Source organism: Mustelus asterias, chromosome 15, assembly GCF_964213995.1.
Source record: "Mustelus asterias chromosome 15, sMusAst1.hap1.1, whole genome shotgun sequence".
Classification (NCBI taxonomy): Eukaryota; Metazoa; Chordata; class Chondrichthyes; order Carcharhiniformes; family Triakidae; genus Mustelus; species Mustelus asterias.
The window spans coordinates 66,169,222-66,186,291 of record NC_135815.1 but is presented as its reverse complement, the minus strand read 5'-3'; the positions used below and the strand labels follow the sequence as shown (position 1 = coordinate 66,186,291).

The window sequence follows — 17,070 nt, the reverse complement described above, 5'->3', positions numbered from 1 at the left end:
TACCTTCTAGACCTACCTATAACCCTCCATCCTATTACGCTCCATGTACTCATCCAGGAGTCTCTTAAAAGACCCTATTGAGTTCGCCTCCACCACCACTGACGGCAGCCGATTCCACTCGCCCACCACCCTCTGTGTGAAAAACTTCCCCCTAACATCTCCCCTGTACCTACCCCCCAGCACCCTAAACCTGTGTCCTCTCGTAGCAGACATTTCCACCCTGGGAAAAAGCCTCTGAGAGTCCACCCGATCTATGCCTCTCAACATCTTATACACCTCTATTAGGTCTCCTCTATTAGAAGGGGGATTTAATAATAGGAAATGTGGGGGTAGGGCCTGGGTGGGATTGTGGTCGGTGCAGACTCGATGGGCCGAATGGCCTCCTTCTGCACTGTAGGGTTTCTATGATTCTATGAAACGAGGAAATGGTTGAGGCCTTAAACAAGTTTTTGTGTCGGTCTTCATAGTGGAGGACACAAATAGCTTACCAATAATTGACGGTCATGGGACTGTAGGGGGTGAGGACCTTAAAACGATCACTATTACTAAAAAGTGCTGGGTAGGCTAATGGGACTAAAGGTAGACAAGTCCCCTGGTCCGGATGGAATGCATCCCAGGGTACTAAAAGAAACGGCAGAAGAAATAGCAAATGCATTAGTAGTAATTTATCAAAATTCACTGGACTCTGGGGAGGTGCCAGCTGATTGGAAAACAGCGAATGTAACGCCACTGTTTAAAACAGGAGGTAGACAAAAGGCAGGTAACTACAGGCCGGTTAGCATAACATCCGTAGTTGGGAAAATGCTGGAATCTACCATTAAGGAAGAAATAGCAGGACACCTGGAAAAGAATGGTTCAATCAAGTAGACGCAGCATGGATTTGTGACGGGAAAGTCATATTTGACTAATTTACTGGAATTTTTTGAGGATATAACGAGTGCAGTGGACAGAGGGGAACCGGTGGATATGGTGTATTTAGATTTCCAGAAGGCATTCGATAAGGTGCCTCACAAAAGGTTGCTGCATAAGATAAAGGTACACGGAGTTGGGGGAAAAGTGTTAGCGTGGATTGAGGATTGGCTATCTAAAAGAAATTTGATAGAATTTTTTGAGGAGGTAACTAAGTGTGTTGATGAAGGTAGGGCAGTTGATGTCATATACATGGATTTTAGTAAGGCGTTTGATAAGGTCCCCCATGGTCGGCTTATGATGAAAGTGAGGAGGTGTGGGATAGAGGGAAAGTTGGCCGATTGGATAGGTAACTGGCTATCTGATTGAAGACAGAGGGTTGCTAGCGGAGTGCCACAGGGATCAGTGCTTGGTCCTCTGCTCTTTGTGATTTTTATTAATGACTTAGAGGAGGGGGCTGAAGGGTGGATCAGTAAATTTGCTGATGACACCAAGATTGGTGGAGTAGTGGATGAGGTGGAGGGCTGTTGTAGACTGCAAAGAGACATAGATAGGATGCAAAGCTGGGCTGAAAAATGGCAGATGGAGTTTAACCCTGATAAATGTGAAGTGATTAATTTTAGTAGGACAAATTTAAATGTGGATTACAGGGTCAAAGGTAGGGTTCTGAAGACTGTGGAGGAACAGAGAGATCTTGGGGTCCATATCCACAGATCTCTGAAGGTTGCCAGTCAAGTGGATAGAGCTGTGAAGAAGGCCTATAGTGTGTTAGCTTTTATTAACAGGGGGTTGGAGTTCAAGAGCCGTGGGGTTATGCTGCAACTGTACAGGACCTTGGTGAGACCACATTTGGAATATTGTGTGCAGTTCTCATCACCTCACTATAAGAAGGATGTGGAAGCATTGGAAAGAGTGCAGAGGAGATTTACCAGGATGCTGCCTAGTTTGGAGGGTAGGTCTTATGAGGAAAGGTTGAGGGAGCTAGGGCTGTTCTCTCTGGAGCGGAGGAGGTTGAGGGGAGACTTAATAGAGATTTATAAAATGATGAAGGGGATAGATAGAGTGAACGTTCAAAGACTATTTCCTCAGGTGGATGGAGCTATTACAAGGGGACATAACTATAGGGTTCATGGTGGGAGATATAGGAAGGATGTCCGAGGTAGGTTCTTTACTCAGAGAGTGGTTGGGGTGTGGAATGGACTGCCTGCAGTGATAGTGGAGTCAGACACTTTAGGAACATTTAAGCGGTTATTGGATAGGCACATGGAGCACACCAGGATGATAGGGAGTGGGATAGCTTGATCTTGGTTTCAGATAAAGCTCGGCACAACATCGTGGGCTGAAGGGCCTGTTCTGTGCTGTACTGTTCTATGTTCTCGAAAGCAGAGAGTTGGAATAAATGGATGCTTTTCTGGTTGGCAATCAGTGACTAGTGGCGTGCCGCAGGGATCGGTGCTGGGGCCTCAACTATTTACCATATACATAGACGATCTGGAGGAGGGGACCGAGTGTAGGGTAACAAAGTTTGCGTATGACACAAAGATGAGTGGGAAAGCAAATTGCGTGGAGGACACAGAGTTTGCAGAGAGATTTGGATAGGCTAAGTGTGTGCAAGGATCTGGCAGATGGAGTATAACGTTGGTAAGTGTGAGGTTATCCACTTTGGAAGGAATAATAGTAAAATGGACTATTATTTAAACGGTGAAAAATTACAACATGCTACTGTGCAGAGGGACCTGGGGGGTCCTTGTGCATGAATCACAAAAACTCAGTTTGCAGGTGCAGCAGGTAATCAAGAAGGCAAATGGAATGTTGGCCTTTATTGCGAGAGGGATGGAGTATAAAAGCAGGGAGGTCATGCTGCAATTATACAGGGTACTGGTGAGGCCGCACCGAGAGTACTGTGTACAATTTTGGTCCCCTTATTTAAGAAAGGATATATTAGCTTTGGCGGGGGTACAGAGAAGGTTCACCAGGTTGATTCCAGAGATGAGGGGGTTAGCTTATGAGGAGAGATTGAGTAGACTGGGCCTGTACTCATTGGAGTTTAGAAGGTTATGGGGAGATCTTATGTAAGATAATGAAGGGGCTAGACAGGGTAGAAGCAGCGAGGTTATTTCCAGGTGGGGAAGCATATTTCAAAAGGAAGGTAGTCAAACGGATGTGATTATACACATTGGTGAAAATGATGTAGGTAGGAAGAGCAGGGGGGTCATACGAGAGAAATTCAGGGAGTTGGGTGCTAGGCTAAAAAGTAAGGCCTCCAGGGTAGCAATCTCTGGACTGCTCCCGGTGTCTGGTGCAAGTGAGGCTCGGAACAGGGAGATTCTACAGTTGAACGCGTGGCTAAAGGACTGGTGCAAGAGGGAGGGTTTTAAATTCATAGATAACTGGGAAATCTTCAAGTCAGGATGGCAACTGTACAGAAAGGATGGGTTACACCTTAACTGGAAGGGAGCAAATATCCTGGCTGGGAGTTTTGCTAGAGTGTTTCGGCAGGATTTAAACTAGTGTGGCAGGGGGGTGGGGAACAAAACAGTACCTCAGTAAATACTGAGGCTGGGGTTGAGCCGGGGGCCAGGGCAAGGCTAGCTAAGAAGAGGAGCACTCTGGAGGAGGATGACCTGAGTGGGCCTGGAGGTCTGGAGTGCATCTGCTTCAATGCGAGGAGCGTAACGGGTAAAACAGACGAACTTAGGGCTTTAATGCTTATGCGGAATTTGGATGTGGTTGCGGTGACAGAAACTTGGTTAAAAGGACAGGACTGGCAGCTGAATATTCCGGGGTATAAGTGTTTTAGGCAAGACAGAGGAGGGGCTAAAAAAGGTGGGGGAGTAGCGATATAAGTTAAGGAGCATATTACCGCGGTGCAGAGGGTAGACAACTTAGAGGGGTCATGTACTGAGTCGCTGTGGGTGGAACTCAGAAACAGGAAGGGTGCAGTCACTATGCTGGGGGTGTACTACAGACCACCCAACAGCCCACGGGAAGTGGAGGAAAGGATATGTCAGGAGATTCTGGATAGGTGCAGATAAAATAGGGTTGTTGTAGTGGGGGACTTTAATTTCCCTGGCACAGACTGGAAAGTGCTTAGAGCTGGGGGTCCGGACGGGGAGGAATTTGTAAAATGCGTACTGGAAGGTTCTTTGGAACAGTATGTAGATAGCCCGACTAGAGAGGGGGCTATACTGGACCTAGTTCTGGGAAATGAGCCCGGTCAGGTCGTCAAAGTTTCGGTCGGGGAACATGTGGCAAATAGTGACCACAACTCTGTTAACTTTAGGATAGTAATGGACAAGGATGAGTGCTGTCCGACGGGCAGGGTGCTAAATTGGGGGAAGGCTAACTATAGCCGGATTAGGCAGGAATTGGTGGAGGTTGATTGGGAGAGGATGTTCGAGGGTAAGTCCGCGTCTGGCATGTGGGAGTCTTTTAAGGAACTATTGATAAGGCTGCAGGATAGGCATGTGCCTGTAAAAAGGAAAGATAGGAAAGGTAGGATTCGAGAGCCGTGGATAACCAGGGAAATTGAGGATCTGATTAAAATGAAAAGGGAGGCGTACGTTTATTCCAGGCAACAGAAAATAGATGGAGCTCTGGAGGAATACCAGAGAGAGTAGGAAAGAACTCAAACGGGGAGTTAGAAGGGCAAAAAGAGGTCACGAGATGTTCTTGGCAGGCAGGATTAAGGAGAATCCTAAGGCATTCTATTCATACGTTAGGAACAAAAGAGTTGTCAGGGAGAAAATCGGACCTCTCAGGGACAAAGGAGGGGAATTATGCTTAGAACCCAAGGGAATTGGGGAGATCCTAAATGAATACTTTGCATTGGTATTCACAAAGGAGAGGGGCGTGTTAAACGGGAGTGTCTCGGAGGGAGGTGTTGACCCGTTAGAGAAAATCTCCATTACAAGAGAGGAAGTGTTAGGTTTTTTAGGGAACATTAAAACTGACAAAGCCCCAGGGCCTGATGGCATCTATCCTCGACTGCTCAGTGAGACGAGAAATGAAATTGCTGGGCCTCTGACGGAAATCTTTGTCGCTTCTTTGGACACGGGTGAGGTCCCTGAGGATTGGAGGATAGCGAACGTGGTCCCGTTGTTTAAGAAGGGTAGCAGGGATAACCCAGGAAATTATAGGTCGGTGAGCTTGACGTCCGTGGTAGGGAAGTTGTTGGAGAGGATTCTTAGAGACAGGATGTATGTGCATTTAGAACGGAACGATCTCATTAGTGACAGACAGCATGGTTTTGTAAGAGGGAGGTCGTGCCTTACAAATTTGGTGGAGTTTTTTGAGGAAGTGACAAAAACGGTTGATGAAGGAAGGGCCGTGGATGTCGTCTATATGGATTTCAGTAAGGCATTTGACAAAGTCCCACATGGCAGGTTGGTTAAGAAGGTTAAGGCTCATGGGATACAAGGAGAAGTGGCTAGATGGGTGGAGAACTGTCTTGGCCATAGGAGACAGAGGGTAGTGGTCGAAGGGTCTTTTTCCGGCTGGTGGTCTGTGACCAGTGGTGTTCCGCAGGGCTCTGTACTGGGACCTCTGCTATTTGTGATATATATAAATGATTTGGAAGAAGGTGTAACTGGTGTAATCAGCAAGTTTGCGGATGACACGAAGATGGCTGGACTTGCGGATAGCGAAGAGCATTGTAGGGCAATACAGCAGGATATAGATAGGCTGGAAAATTAGGCGGAGAGGTAGCAGATGGAGTTTAATCCGGATAAATGCGTAGTGATGCATTTTGGAAGAAATAATGTAGGGAGGAGTTATACAATAAATGGCAGAGTCATCAGGAGTATAGAAACACAGAGGGACCTAGGTGTGCAAGTCCACAAATCCTTGAAGGTGGCAACACAGGTGGAGAAGGTGGTGAAGAAGGCATATGGTATGCTTGCCTTTATAGGACGGGGTATAGAGTATAAAAGCTGGAGTCTGATGATGCAGCTGTATAGAACGCTGGTTAGGCCACATTTGGAGTACTGTGTCCAGTTCTGGTCGCCGCACTACCAGAAGGACGTGGAGGCGTTAGAGAGAGTGCAGAGAAGGTTTACCAGGATGTTGCCTGGTATGGAGGGTCTTAGCTATGAGGAGAGATTGGGTAAACTGGGGTTGTTCTCCCTGGAAAGACGGAGAATGAGGGGAGATCTAATAGAGGTGTACAAGATTATGAAGGGGATAGATAGGGTGAACGGTGGGAAGCTTTTTCCCAGATCAGAAGTGATGTTCACGAGGGGTCACGGGCTGAAGGTGAGAGGGGCGAAGTATAACTCAGACATCAGAGGGACGTTTTTTACACAGAGGGTGGTGGGGGCCTGGAATGCACTGCCAAGTAGGTTGGTGGAGGCAGGCACGCTGACATCGTTTAAGACTTACCTGGATAGTCACATGAGCAGCCTGGGAATGGAGGGATACAAACGATTGGTCTAGTTGGACCAAGGAGCGGCACGGGCTTGGAGGGCCGCAGGGCCTGTTTCCTGTGCTGTACTGTTCTTTGTTCTTACAATGGAAACAAGAACAAGGGGGCATAGCCTCAAAATACGGGGGAGTCAATTTAGAACAGAGTTGAGGAGGAACTTCTTCTCCCAGAGGGTAGTGAATCTTTGGAATTCTCTCCCCAATGAAGCAGTAGAAGCTACCTCATTAAATGTGTTTAAGTCACAGATAGATTTTTAACCATTAAGGGAATTAAGGGTTATGGGGAGCGGGCGGGTAAGTGGAACTGAACCCACTGTCAGATCAGCCATGATCTTATTGAATGGCGGAGCAGGCTTGAGGGGCTAGATGGCCTACTCCTGCTCCTATTTCTTATGTTCTTATGTTATGAAAGAATAAAAAACTGTCTTCACATATATTATGATGTCATGGTGAGAACCTATCTGTGAATGCCTCTGCTCTGACTGCACTGTACTTCATATTTTTGTCTCAATTTTCAATCCTTTCTCTCTAATTAAAGAGAAAAGCCTGCTATGCTTTGTGGAGGAGAGATGCTTCTTCTTGTTTATTCAGTGTTGAATGCAAACCCTCCTGTCTTTTTCATGAGGTATTTCTGCTGCATACTGACTTGCGGGCAAAGTGTGTTGTTTCAATGGCTAATCAGGAATCTCCCATTCTTAGGATTAGCAGGTTGATTATCATGTCTGTTTCATGAACATCTGGCTCAGAGCTGGAGCACTACCTACTGAGGCACAGGACTTCCCTTGGGAAGATAGCAGTGTGTTTTATCTAATCGATTTTAAGTAATTACACTGACCATCTTCTTCTCATTTCCTAAAGGTGCAAGTATTTTTGCTGATTGAACAGGAGCTGACGGCAGATGAAGACATGTCAAGGTAAAGGGTTCCTCAGACCATCATTGCGATGTAGCTGCAATTTCCCAAATTGAGTTCCTGATCTCTATTGTTGGGGGAATGGGCGGTTTGTTTTTCCATTGGGACAGTGGGAAAACATAGCATGCTTAGGTTGTTTTTGTTCAATTCAGATTCAACATGTGACACGGAAGCACTTCACTGCTAGATTGCCTTGAAATAAGAAATATCAGCTTCAGCTTTCAACCTTTATGCATTGATCCCTTCGGAATTGCTTTACTGAACTTTCAAACTCTGTGTCTGAAACTTTCCCACTTGTGTGAGCTTTGGTTTGGACTTTACTAGTGATTAGCGCTGAATTACTTGAATTGAAAATCCCAAGTTCACAGAATCAAGGAATTGTTACAATGCAGAACGAGACCTTTTGGCCCATTATGTCTGCACCAGCTCTCCAAATGAGCACCATGACTGATGCTATCTCCCCTGCCTTTTCCCCATATTCCTGCACATTGTTTTATTCAAGTGAGCATCTAATGCCCTCTTGAATGCCTGAATTGAACCTGCCTCCACCACACTTCCAGATAGTTCTTTCCAGACCTGAACCACTCGCTGTCTGAAAAAGATTTTTCTCGCTTCACATTTGCTTCTTTTGCAATTCACTTTAAACCTGTGCCATCTCATTCTTGATCCTTTTACATGTGGGAACACGTTCTCCCTGTTTAATCTGTCCAGCCCCTTCATGACTTTGATCATCTCTATCAAATCTCTTCTTAGCTGCCTTGTCTCTGAGGAGAACAGTCCCAACCTTTCCAACCTATCCTCATGACTGAAGTTTCTCATCCCTGGAACCATTGTTATAAACCTCTCCCGCACTCTATTACATTTACGTCCCCCCATAGTTTGGCACCCAGAGCTGGACACACTACCCGATCTGTGGTCTAACTAATGCCTCATATAAGTTCAGCATAACCTCCTTGCTCTTGTTGCCTATGCCCCTATTAATTATGCCCAGAATACTATATGCTTTATTAACTGCTCTTTTCACCTATCCTACCACCTTCAGTGATCGATGTACATCTACATCCAGGCTCCTCTGCTCCTGCACCCCTTTAAGAATTGTACCATTTATTTTATATTGTCTTTCCATGTTCTTCCTACCAAAGTGCATCACCTCACACTTCTCTGCATTCAACCTCATCTGCTACCTATCTGCTCGCTCCACCAACTTGTCAGTCCTTTGGAAATTCTACACTATCCTCTTCACAGTTTGCAATGCTTCCAAGTTTTGTGCCATCCAAAATCTTTTAAATTGTCCCCTGCATACCAAGCTCTAGATCATTAATATATATCAGGAAAAGCAAGGGTCCCAATACCAACCCCAACTTCATCAGAACCTCAAATTCCAAATTTCTCTCAGTCAAATCTTACACTACACAGTTAGTCAGCCCCTACTAAATTTGACTGAAGTGCCCACAATGTTAGCAAGAATTTTTTAAATAATTGAACTTTAACTGCACAAGCTGCAGACTCACTCCCACACTAAGCCTTGTTTGCACTTTGTCTCCTCTTTCTAAGTTTGGACTGTATTTACACTTACAGGTCCTGCAATCAGCAATAATATTTTCCTTAAATTCCAAGAACCAAAGTTTTCTGAAAGAAAAAAATCAAACAAAAATTAATGGAGAAACCATTTATCCTCTTATTATTTTGGAAGAAGCCATGTTTAAAAAATAGAATGTGCATCACGTTGTTCAGAACCATTTTGGAGGTGATTTTATAGAAGTTTTGTTATTCTTTAAGTGACAAATCAGGAGTTGATTAAAGGAAAGTTCCAGAATAAGGACCATCCCTCCAGAATTTCACCATTTGGTTGCCATCCCTGGTTGGTGCAGCCATTGTGGTTTCCGAACATGACTCTTCATCTGGGGCCTCAGTTGAATACAGACCAGAATGATTGAATGAGCTAGTCTTGTATAAGAAGTACTGGAAAAATCTGTACCTGGTTCCTCATGGGCATGTAGCACAATGGTGGCACCAGTTGGGAGTAAATTGACAATCTTAAGACTGGCTAGTTAAAATTTCAAGATATATATGTGGTAGTAGATGTGGCTTTAAGGTTGGAGTAACAGCTAACATTGAGCACAGCAAGTGGATGTTTTACTCTTTAGTCATGCTGTACTCGACTGCTTCATGCCCACACTGAGTGTTGAAAGAGTAACATTCCATTCTACAGTATTGACATGTTTGCTTTTTTAAAAAGCCTCTAAATATGTAGCACTGAATGTCTAGGCCAGCACTTTCTCAAAAGGCTCTTATCTACAAACTTTTACTTACAGATAATGTACCAAAATACAGAGTAAGCATTTACCATTGTTAACCAACTTATCCATTTCAGAACTGCTGGACCATCAGTCTCTGGCTTGGAAACTACCTACATGGGAGGTAATGGGTTCTCCACCTCCTACAACAACCAACGGTGGCTTGGCCTGTACCTATCTGCATGCAAATTCCTGGATTTGGCTTTGACCTTGCCCTCTGAAAACCTTCCCCAGTTTCAGATGTAAGTGAAGGGAGATGTTGTTTCCACCAAGCATAGAATCTAGTCTGAAGTTGCTACTGCTATTGTGGCGATTTCTCAGTGTTCTTTTCCAGGATCAAGAAAGAAGAGAAAAACATTGAAAATATTTGAGTGCAAGACATCATTCTTTAATCATTGTTTGCTGACAAATGTTGTAGGTAAGGCATCTTGTATACAAGGAGTTCTCACTTAAAGTTGTGTGAGTTGCATTCTTAAAAATCACGACTTTATGTGAAGCAACTTTAAATGAATGATGGACTCCAATTGGAATCAATGTTAAAGCCAGAGTTAGATTCCTGTGGACGTTTGTCGCCGGAAAAACCAATGTACAAGTTGAAAAACACAGTGTGTAGTACTGTGCATTCCTAGCTTAAATAAACTGCAAAATAAAATAAATCATTAAATATAAAAGAAATACAATACATGGTATAATTTTAAAAAATTATGCTCACCTCAGTCATTTTAGATTGACCAGGTTCCATCTCATGGCAGAAGATGGTTGGTGCAGGAAGCTGCTTAAAGCCTGGGACTATGACTAACCTTCTGCCATAGATGGAGTCAGGAGCTTCAGTTCAGAACTGGAACCAGGATTGGAACAGCTGAAAACAGACCCTGGTAAGAACCGAGGGGGAGAGACAGGGCTGGCAAGCAATGCCGGCAGGAGCAGGCTGGAGAGCAACACCAGGGGAAAGCAGGCAAGAGAGCAATGCTCAAAGTGAGGGGGGGTTGCGGAAATGGCCAGAGAGCAACATTTGGGCGGCACGGTAGCACAGTGGTTAGCACTGCTGCTTCACAGCTCCAGGGACCTGGGTTCGATTCCCGGCTTGGGTCACTGTCTGTGTGGAGTTTGCACATTCTCCTCGTGTCTGCGTGGCTTTCTTCCGGGTGCTCCGGTTTCCTCCCACAGTCCAAAGATGTGCGGGTTAGGTTGATTGGCCAGGTTAAAATTGCCCCTTAGTGTCCTGGGATGCGTAGATTAGAGGGATTAGCGGGTAAAATATGTAGGGAGATGGGGGTAGGGCCTGGGTGAGATTGTGGTCGGTGCAGACTCGATGGGCCGAATGGCCTCTTTCTGTACTGTAGGGTTTCTATGATTTCTATGATTTGTGAGGGAGGCAGGCCAGAGAGCAACGTTGGTGAGGGAGGCAGGCAGGCCACAGTAATGTTGGGGGAGCGGAGGCAAGTAGGCAAGAGCATAGCACCAGGGGGTGGGAGGGAGCCATGATGTGGAGATGCCGGCGTTGGACTGGGGTAAACACAGTAAGAAGTCTCACAACACCAGGTTAAAGTCCAACAGGTTTATTTGGTAGCACAAGCCACGAGCTTTCGGAGCGCTGCCCCTTCATCGGGTGAGTGTGAGTTTTTTGTTCACAAACAGGGCATATAAAGACACAAACTCAATTTACAAAATAATGGTTGGAACCAATTCCAATAATGGAACCAACTGTTATTTTGTAAATTGAGTTTGTGTCTTTATATGCCCTGTTTGTGAACAGAACTCCCACTCACCCGATGAAGGGGCAGCGCTCCGAAAGCTAGTGGCTTGTGCTACCAAATAAACCTGTTGAACTTTAACCTAATGTTGTGAGACTTCTTACGGTGGGATGGAGGCCAGAGTCTTTCTTGTGCATGTTTTGCCTCTTTTTTTTTAACACTACCTTTCTGTTTATATCTTTATCATCATGGTTAAATTTTTTTTAAAAAGTGAATCAAAATTAAGCAAGGGCTTAAACAAACAGAAAATGCTGGAAAATCTCAGCAGCTCTGATAGCGTCTGTGGGGGCGGTGCAAGAAGGAGAGCTGGAATGGAGAAAGAAGGATGATGAAAATGGATAAATGAGATGAAAAGAAGAAAGAAAATGAAATAAAGTAAATGGAAATGGGGTGAAAGTAGAGGAAAGAGTTTGTACTCTGAAGTTGTTGAACTCAATGTTCAGTCCAGAAGGCTGTAAAGTGCCCAATCAGAAGATGGTGCTGTTCCTCCAGTTTGCATTGGGGTTCACTGGAACATTGCAGAAGGCCAAGGACGGACATGTGGATAGGAGAGCAGGATGGTGTGTTGAAGCGGCAAGTGAGAGGAAGATTTGGGTCCTGCTTGCGGATGGACTGAAGGTGTTCAGCAAAGCAGTCACCCAATCTGCATTTGGTGTCTCTGATGTAGAGTAGACCGCATTGGGATCAGTGAATGCAACAGACCAGATTGAAGGAGGTGCATAGAATCCTGCAGTGCAGAAGGAGGCCATTCGGCCCCTGCACAATCCCACCGAGGCCCTATCCCCATAACCCCATGCATTTACCCTAGCTAGTCCCCCTGACACAAAGGGGCAATTTAGCATGGCCAATCCACCTAACCCACACATCTTTGGATAGGTGCATGTGAAGCGTTGCTTCACCTGAAAGGGGTGTTTAGGATCTGGGATGGTAAGCAGGGAGGAGGTAAAGGGGCAGGTGTTGCACCTTTTATGATTGCATGGAAAGGTACCATGGGCAGGGGGTGAGGTGTTGGGTGTGATGGAGGAGTGGACCAGGGTGTCCTGGAGAGAACAGTTCTTGTGACAGAGGGAGTGAGGGGAAGATGTGTTGAGTAGTGGCAGCATGTTGGAGTTGACATAAATGATGGAGGATGATCCTTTGAATGTGGAGACTGGTGGGGTGAAAAGTAAGGGCAAGGGGGGCCCTATCCTGGGAGGGGGGGGGAGAGGGTGAGAGCAGTGGCCCGGGGGATGGGTTGGACCCTGTCAACCACAGTGAGTGGAAAACCATGATTGAGGAAGAAGGAAGACAAATCGGCAGCGCTATTTTTGAAAGTGGCATAATCAGAACCGATGCGGCGTGTGAAGAGCTGTAGTCAAGGTAATTGTGGGAGTCGGTCAGCTTGTAATGTACACTGGTGGACAGTTTATCACCAGAAATGGAGACAGAGAGGTCAAGGAAGAGAAGAGAAGTGTCAGAGATGGACCATGTGAAGGTGATAGAGGGGTGGAAATTGGAAGCAAAATTGACCATTTTTCCAGGTCCAGATGAGAGCATGAAGTGGCACCGACATATTGGTCAATGTACCGATAAACGAGTTGTGGGTCGGGACAGGAGTAGGACTGGAACAGGGAATGCTCCACATAACCCATAAAGAGACAGGCATAACTGGGACTCATGTGGGTGCCCTTAGCCACATCTTTTATTTGGAGGAAGTGAGACAAGTTAAAGGAGAAATTGTTGAGTGAGAGAACAAGTTCAGGCAGACGGAGGAGAGTGTTGGAGGATGGGGATTGTTCAGACCTCTGTTCGAGGAAAAAAGACAAAATCATGCAAAATAGATCGAATGCAAATTCAACCATTTTATGGTATCCAAATGTAGACTACTGATTAGCATTTGTGACTTCACTCAACAACAAATCGTGGATGGGCACCGTCAGTATTAAGCCATAAGGAGGATGTAAAGAGGCCATGAAAGGATTTAGATAGGTTGGGTGAGTGAGCAAGAATGTGGCAGATGAAACAGAACGTGAAGAAGTGTTAAGTTATCCACATTAGTAAGACAGTTAGAAAAGCAGAATATTTTTTGCATGGTGAAAGTTTAGGAAATGTTGATATTCGGGGATCTGGGCCCCTTGCAAATGAATCCAGAAAGTTAACATTCATGTACAGCAAGCAATTATGAAGTATTTAGTATGTTAGTCTTTATTAAAATAGAGTTGACATATAAGAGAAAGGCGATCTACTGGAATTGTGTTGAGCCTTGGTGAGGTCACACCGAGAGTATTGTCTTTGACTTGGTGGATGTTTTTGAAACATGTTTAAAGTATTGCGATTGCATAAAAGCAACAAACTTAAAATCACTCTATATGTTTAGGTATCGTTGGGCTTTCATTCCAGAAGTTTCTGATGATTCAGGGCTGGAGGTTCGCAGACAAGGAACACATCAAAGAGAATTTAAGCCTTATGTAGTTCGATTGGCCAAACTGCTGAGGAAACGAACAAAGGTATTTTCTTTCCTCTGTCTCTAATTGCCTCTTTACTCCAACTTTCTCAAAGGCTTTGACTTCTTGCCTGGGTATATTTCAATAGCCAGTAGCTCCAGTGGTCAATATTCATACGTGACTGTCAGCAGGCTAGTTAGTTGCCAGGCTTCAGTACCATCCGGGTTCAAGGCTGAGTGAGCTAGTAAATTCACTGAGCTATCTGGGAACCCAAATCCAATGGTCTTGCATGCAGTCTTCCAGTTTGCAGAAATACAATGATCAATTATTTTAACCTACAATCTATAACGTTTCAAAGATGTAGCTTCATGAGTGTCATAATAGGGAAAAGGTGTCAGAGAAACCAAAGGTGAGAAGAATTGACAAAAGTTATTGATCAACTGCTATATGCAATTTAAACAGCTACATGGGTAGAGAACATTGTGGCTGCAGATTACATGGTATTTACAACACAGAAAAAGGCCATTTAATCTCACAGAACTGATTAATATTCAGCAAACAATAACTTGCAGTTATACAAGAATTTTAACGTAGTTGTAAAAAAAACAAGGCGCTTCACAGTGGCAAAATTAAAAAATGGATACCAAGCCAAAGATATTAGGAGCGGTATTTGCAAGCATGGGGTCAGGAAAACAAACTGAAGACACAACCACTAATGGTGGGACAAAGGAAGTGAGAGAATGCAATAAAGGGAGTTTCTTTATTGCCCCATCAAAGGCAATAAAGAAACTGGGAGTGACCAGATGGGAGAGAGTAATTAATGTATTATTCAGGGCAAGAGCCTCAAAACGTGGAGGTGAGGGGGTGGTTGAATAAATCAACTATGGAATGGCCACCACATAGGCCTTGTGGGGACTTCACATTGAGGACATCTCCATCACATTAAGTGGTGATATCACCTTGCTAAATGAGATAGATTCAGAACAGATATGGCAGCTCACAACTGGGCATCCATGAGGTGCAGTAGGCCATCAGCAGTCGCAGAATTGTATTTAGCCACAGTCTGTAAGCTCGTGGCCTGGCATAGCCCTCATTCTACAATTACCATCAAGCCAGGGGTCTCGCTCAGATTCAATGAAGAGTTCAGAAGGCACACCTAAAAATGAGGTGCCAGCCTTATAAAGCTACAACCAGGATTACATGCATGCTAAAGAGCACAAGCAACATGTTATAGAAAAATCTAAAAAATCGTATAACTAATGGGTTAGATCAAAGCCATATCTAGCTGGGAATGGAGGTTCCACAAACATCCCCAGTTTTAATGATGGAACCCAGCATGTGAGTACAAAAGACAAAATTGTTCAACCATCTTCAGCCAGAAGTGATGAGGGGATGATCCATCTTCGCTTCCTACTGAGGTATCCAGCAACACTTTGCAAGTATTCAGTTAATTTGATTCACTGCATGTGATGTCACGACAGGTGAAAGGCAATGCAACCTGACAACAACCAGCTGTAGTACTGCAAATTTGCACTCCAGCCCCCAGCCAAGCTGTTCAGTACAGCTACAACTCTAGCAACTACCTGACAATATGGAAAACAACCTTGACCATAAAAAACAGCAATCCATTCTGGCCAATTACTGCCCCATCAGTCTATTCTCAAATCAATAGGCAAAGTGAGGGAAGGTGATATCAACACTGCTATTCAGTAGCATTTACACAGCAATAACTTGTTCTTCAGTGCTCAGTTTGAATTTCACCAGAGCCACTCAGCTTCAGCCCTCATTAAAAATTTATTCCAAGTGTGGACAAAAGAGGTGAGGCAATTTCAGTGAGAAAAGTGTGACTGGAATAACAGAATATTTAAAAAAATAAATGGAGAGGAGCAATGGCTGTACAGTAAACTAGCAGTATGCCAGTGCTATGCAATTTGGTTACATAGGGGCCAGAATTTTCAGGTGTGAAATCAGGAAACATTTTGACACAGGATAATTGAAATCTGGAATTCTTTTGCACAAAAAACAATTAACAGTCTGAATTTCAGATCGGAGATTGATTTTCTTTTGTTACGCAAAGGGATATGGGGCAAAGGTGAGTGCATGGAGATAAGTCGTAGATCAGTCATAATCTCATTGACTGGAAGCGGAACAAGCTTGAGGGGTTAAATGGTCTACTCCTGTTTTCTGATTTCTTTGCTCCTGTTGTTTGACACATTGAACTTTAGCGTAGCAGAAATGAGCAAACTGTGTGCTAACTTGCACCAAGTCCCATTCTTCTAACTCCCCTTTGCTTGCTGACCTACATTGGTTGCTGGTTAAAAAACACTTGATTTTAAAGTTCTTACCGTTGTTTTCAATTTCCTCCCTACCTGTGCAATTTCCTCCTGTCCTACAACTCTTTTAGCTCTCTGTACTCCTCCAATTCTGGCCTTTAGAGCAACTCTCGCTATTTGACTCGCTCCAACATTGGGTTCTATGACTTCAGTTGCCTAAGTCTTAAGCTCTGGAGTTCCCTCTCTCTTCCTCTGTTAAGACATTCCTTCAATCCTAGGACTTTGACCAAGATTTTGACCATAGGCCCTTAATATCTGCCTCTGGGGCACAGTGTGAATATTGTTATGAAACTGTTATGGAATACTATTCAAAATTCAATATCTGCATTCTGGAAAAGCTCAATTATTGTATTTGTCAATCTTAATCATGAGTAACTGGTATCTAATTCATGGCAGAATTTTGTGTTTATTTACAGAAAAATCCAGAGGATGACAACTCAGGGAGGACACTAGTTTGGGAACCAGGTCATCTGCTGCTGACGGTTTACACCATTCGTAGTATCGAGCAACTGCTTCCTTTCTTCAATGTACTTAGCCAGTTTTTCTCCAACAAAATCTCCAGCAGGTTTACTGGATCATCCGGGAGCCCAGTCCTGCACATAAACTCATTTTCAAACAAAGACATGAAAACTGAGAACCAGAAAACATTCTGGAGCAAAGCCAGGCAAAAAATAGAGGAAGTGCTTGAGAAAGATTTCCTGGAAGGAGTTATAAAAACATAATAGTATCCCAGTGGAGGTAGTGTAATGAATCACTCAGAGCAAATCTTTTGCAATATGTACATTTTTGTTTGTACTTAAATAAGGAACTCATTTCAAGGATGTAATTATATTAAATTTTATTTGTACAGATTGTGTCCTGAATACTGAATTTGGTTTTGTCAGGTATTGTTGGCTCATATTGATTATGGTGCCTAAAATGTAAATTACTGTATTATTCTATTTGGTTCTAAATAACTGCATTCATGATAAATTCTAGTGTGATGGCCCATTATTAAATGTTGCAGTAGTTATTATATGTAT

General features: G+C 44.1%; 1 protein-coding gene across 8 annotated transcripts in view; it reads left to right on the top strand.

The window, feature by feature from the left end:
• dop1a (DOP1 leucine zipper like protein A) overlaps nt 1-17,070 on the top strand; it is a 352,103-nt gene extending 335,033 nt beyond the window's left edge. For 6 of the 8 annotated variants that reach the window (XM_078230041.1, XM_078230044.1, XM_078230040.1 and 3 more), the window contains 4 exons: nt 7,189-7,244; nt 9,616-9,780; nt 13,649-13,778; nt 16,465-17,070. In XM_078230041.1, coding sequence (XP_078086167.1) covers nt 7,189-7,244; nt 9,616-9,780; nt 13,649-13,778; nt 16,465-16,770 — 657 coding nt within the window. In that variant the 3' untranslated portion in view covers nt 16,771-17,070. Of the gene's footprint in view, nt 1-7,188; nt 7,245-9,615; nt 9,957-13,648; nt 13,779-16,464 lie in introns of those variants that run through there. The other 2 variants (XR_013499663.1, XR_013499664.1) reach the window with 2 other exon arrangements.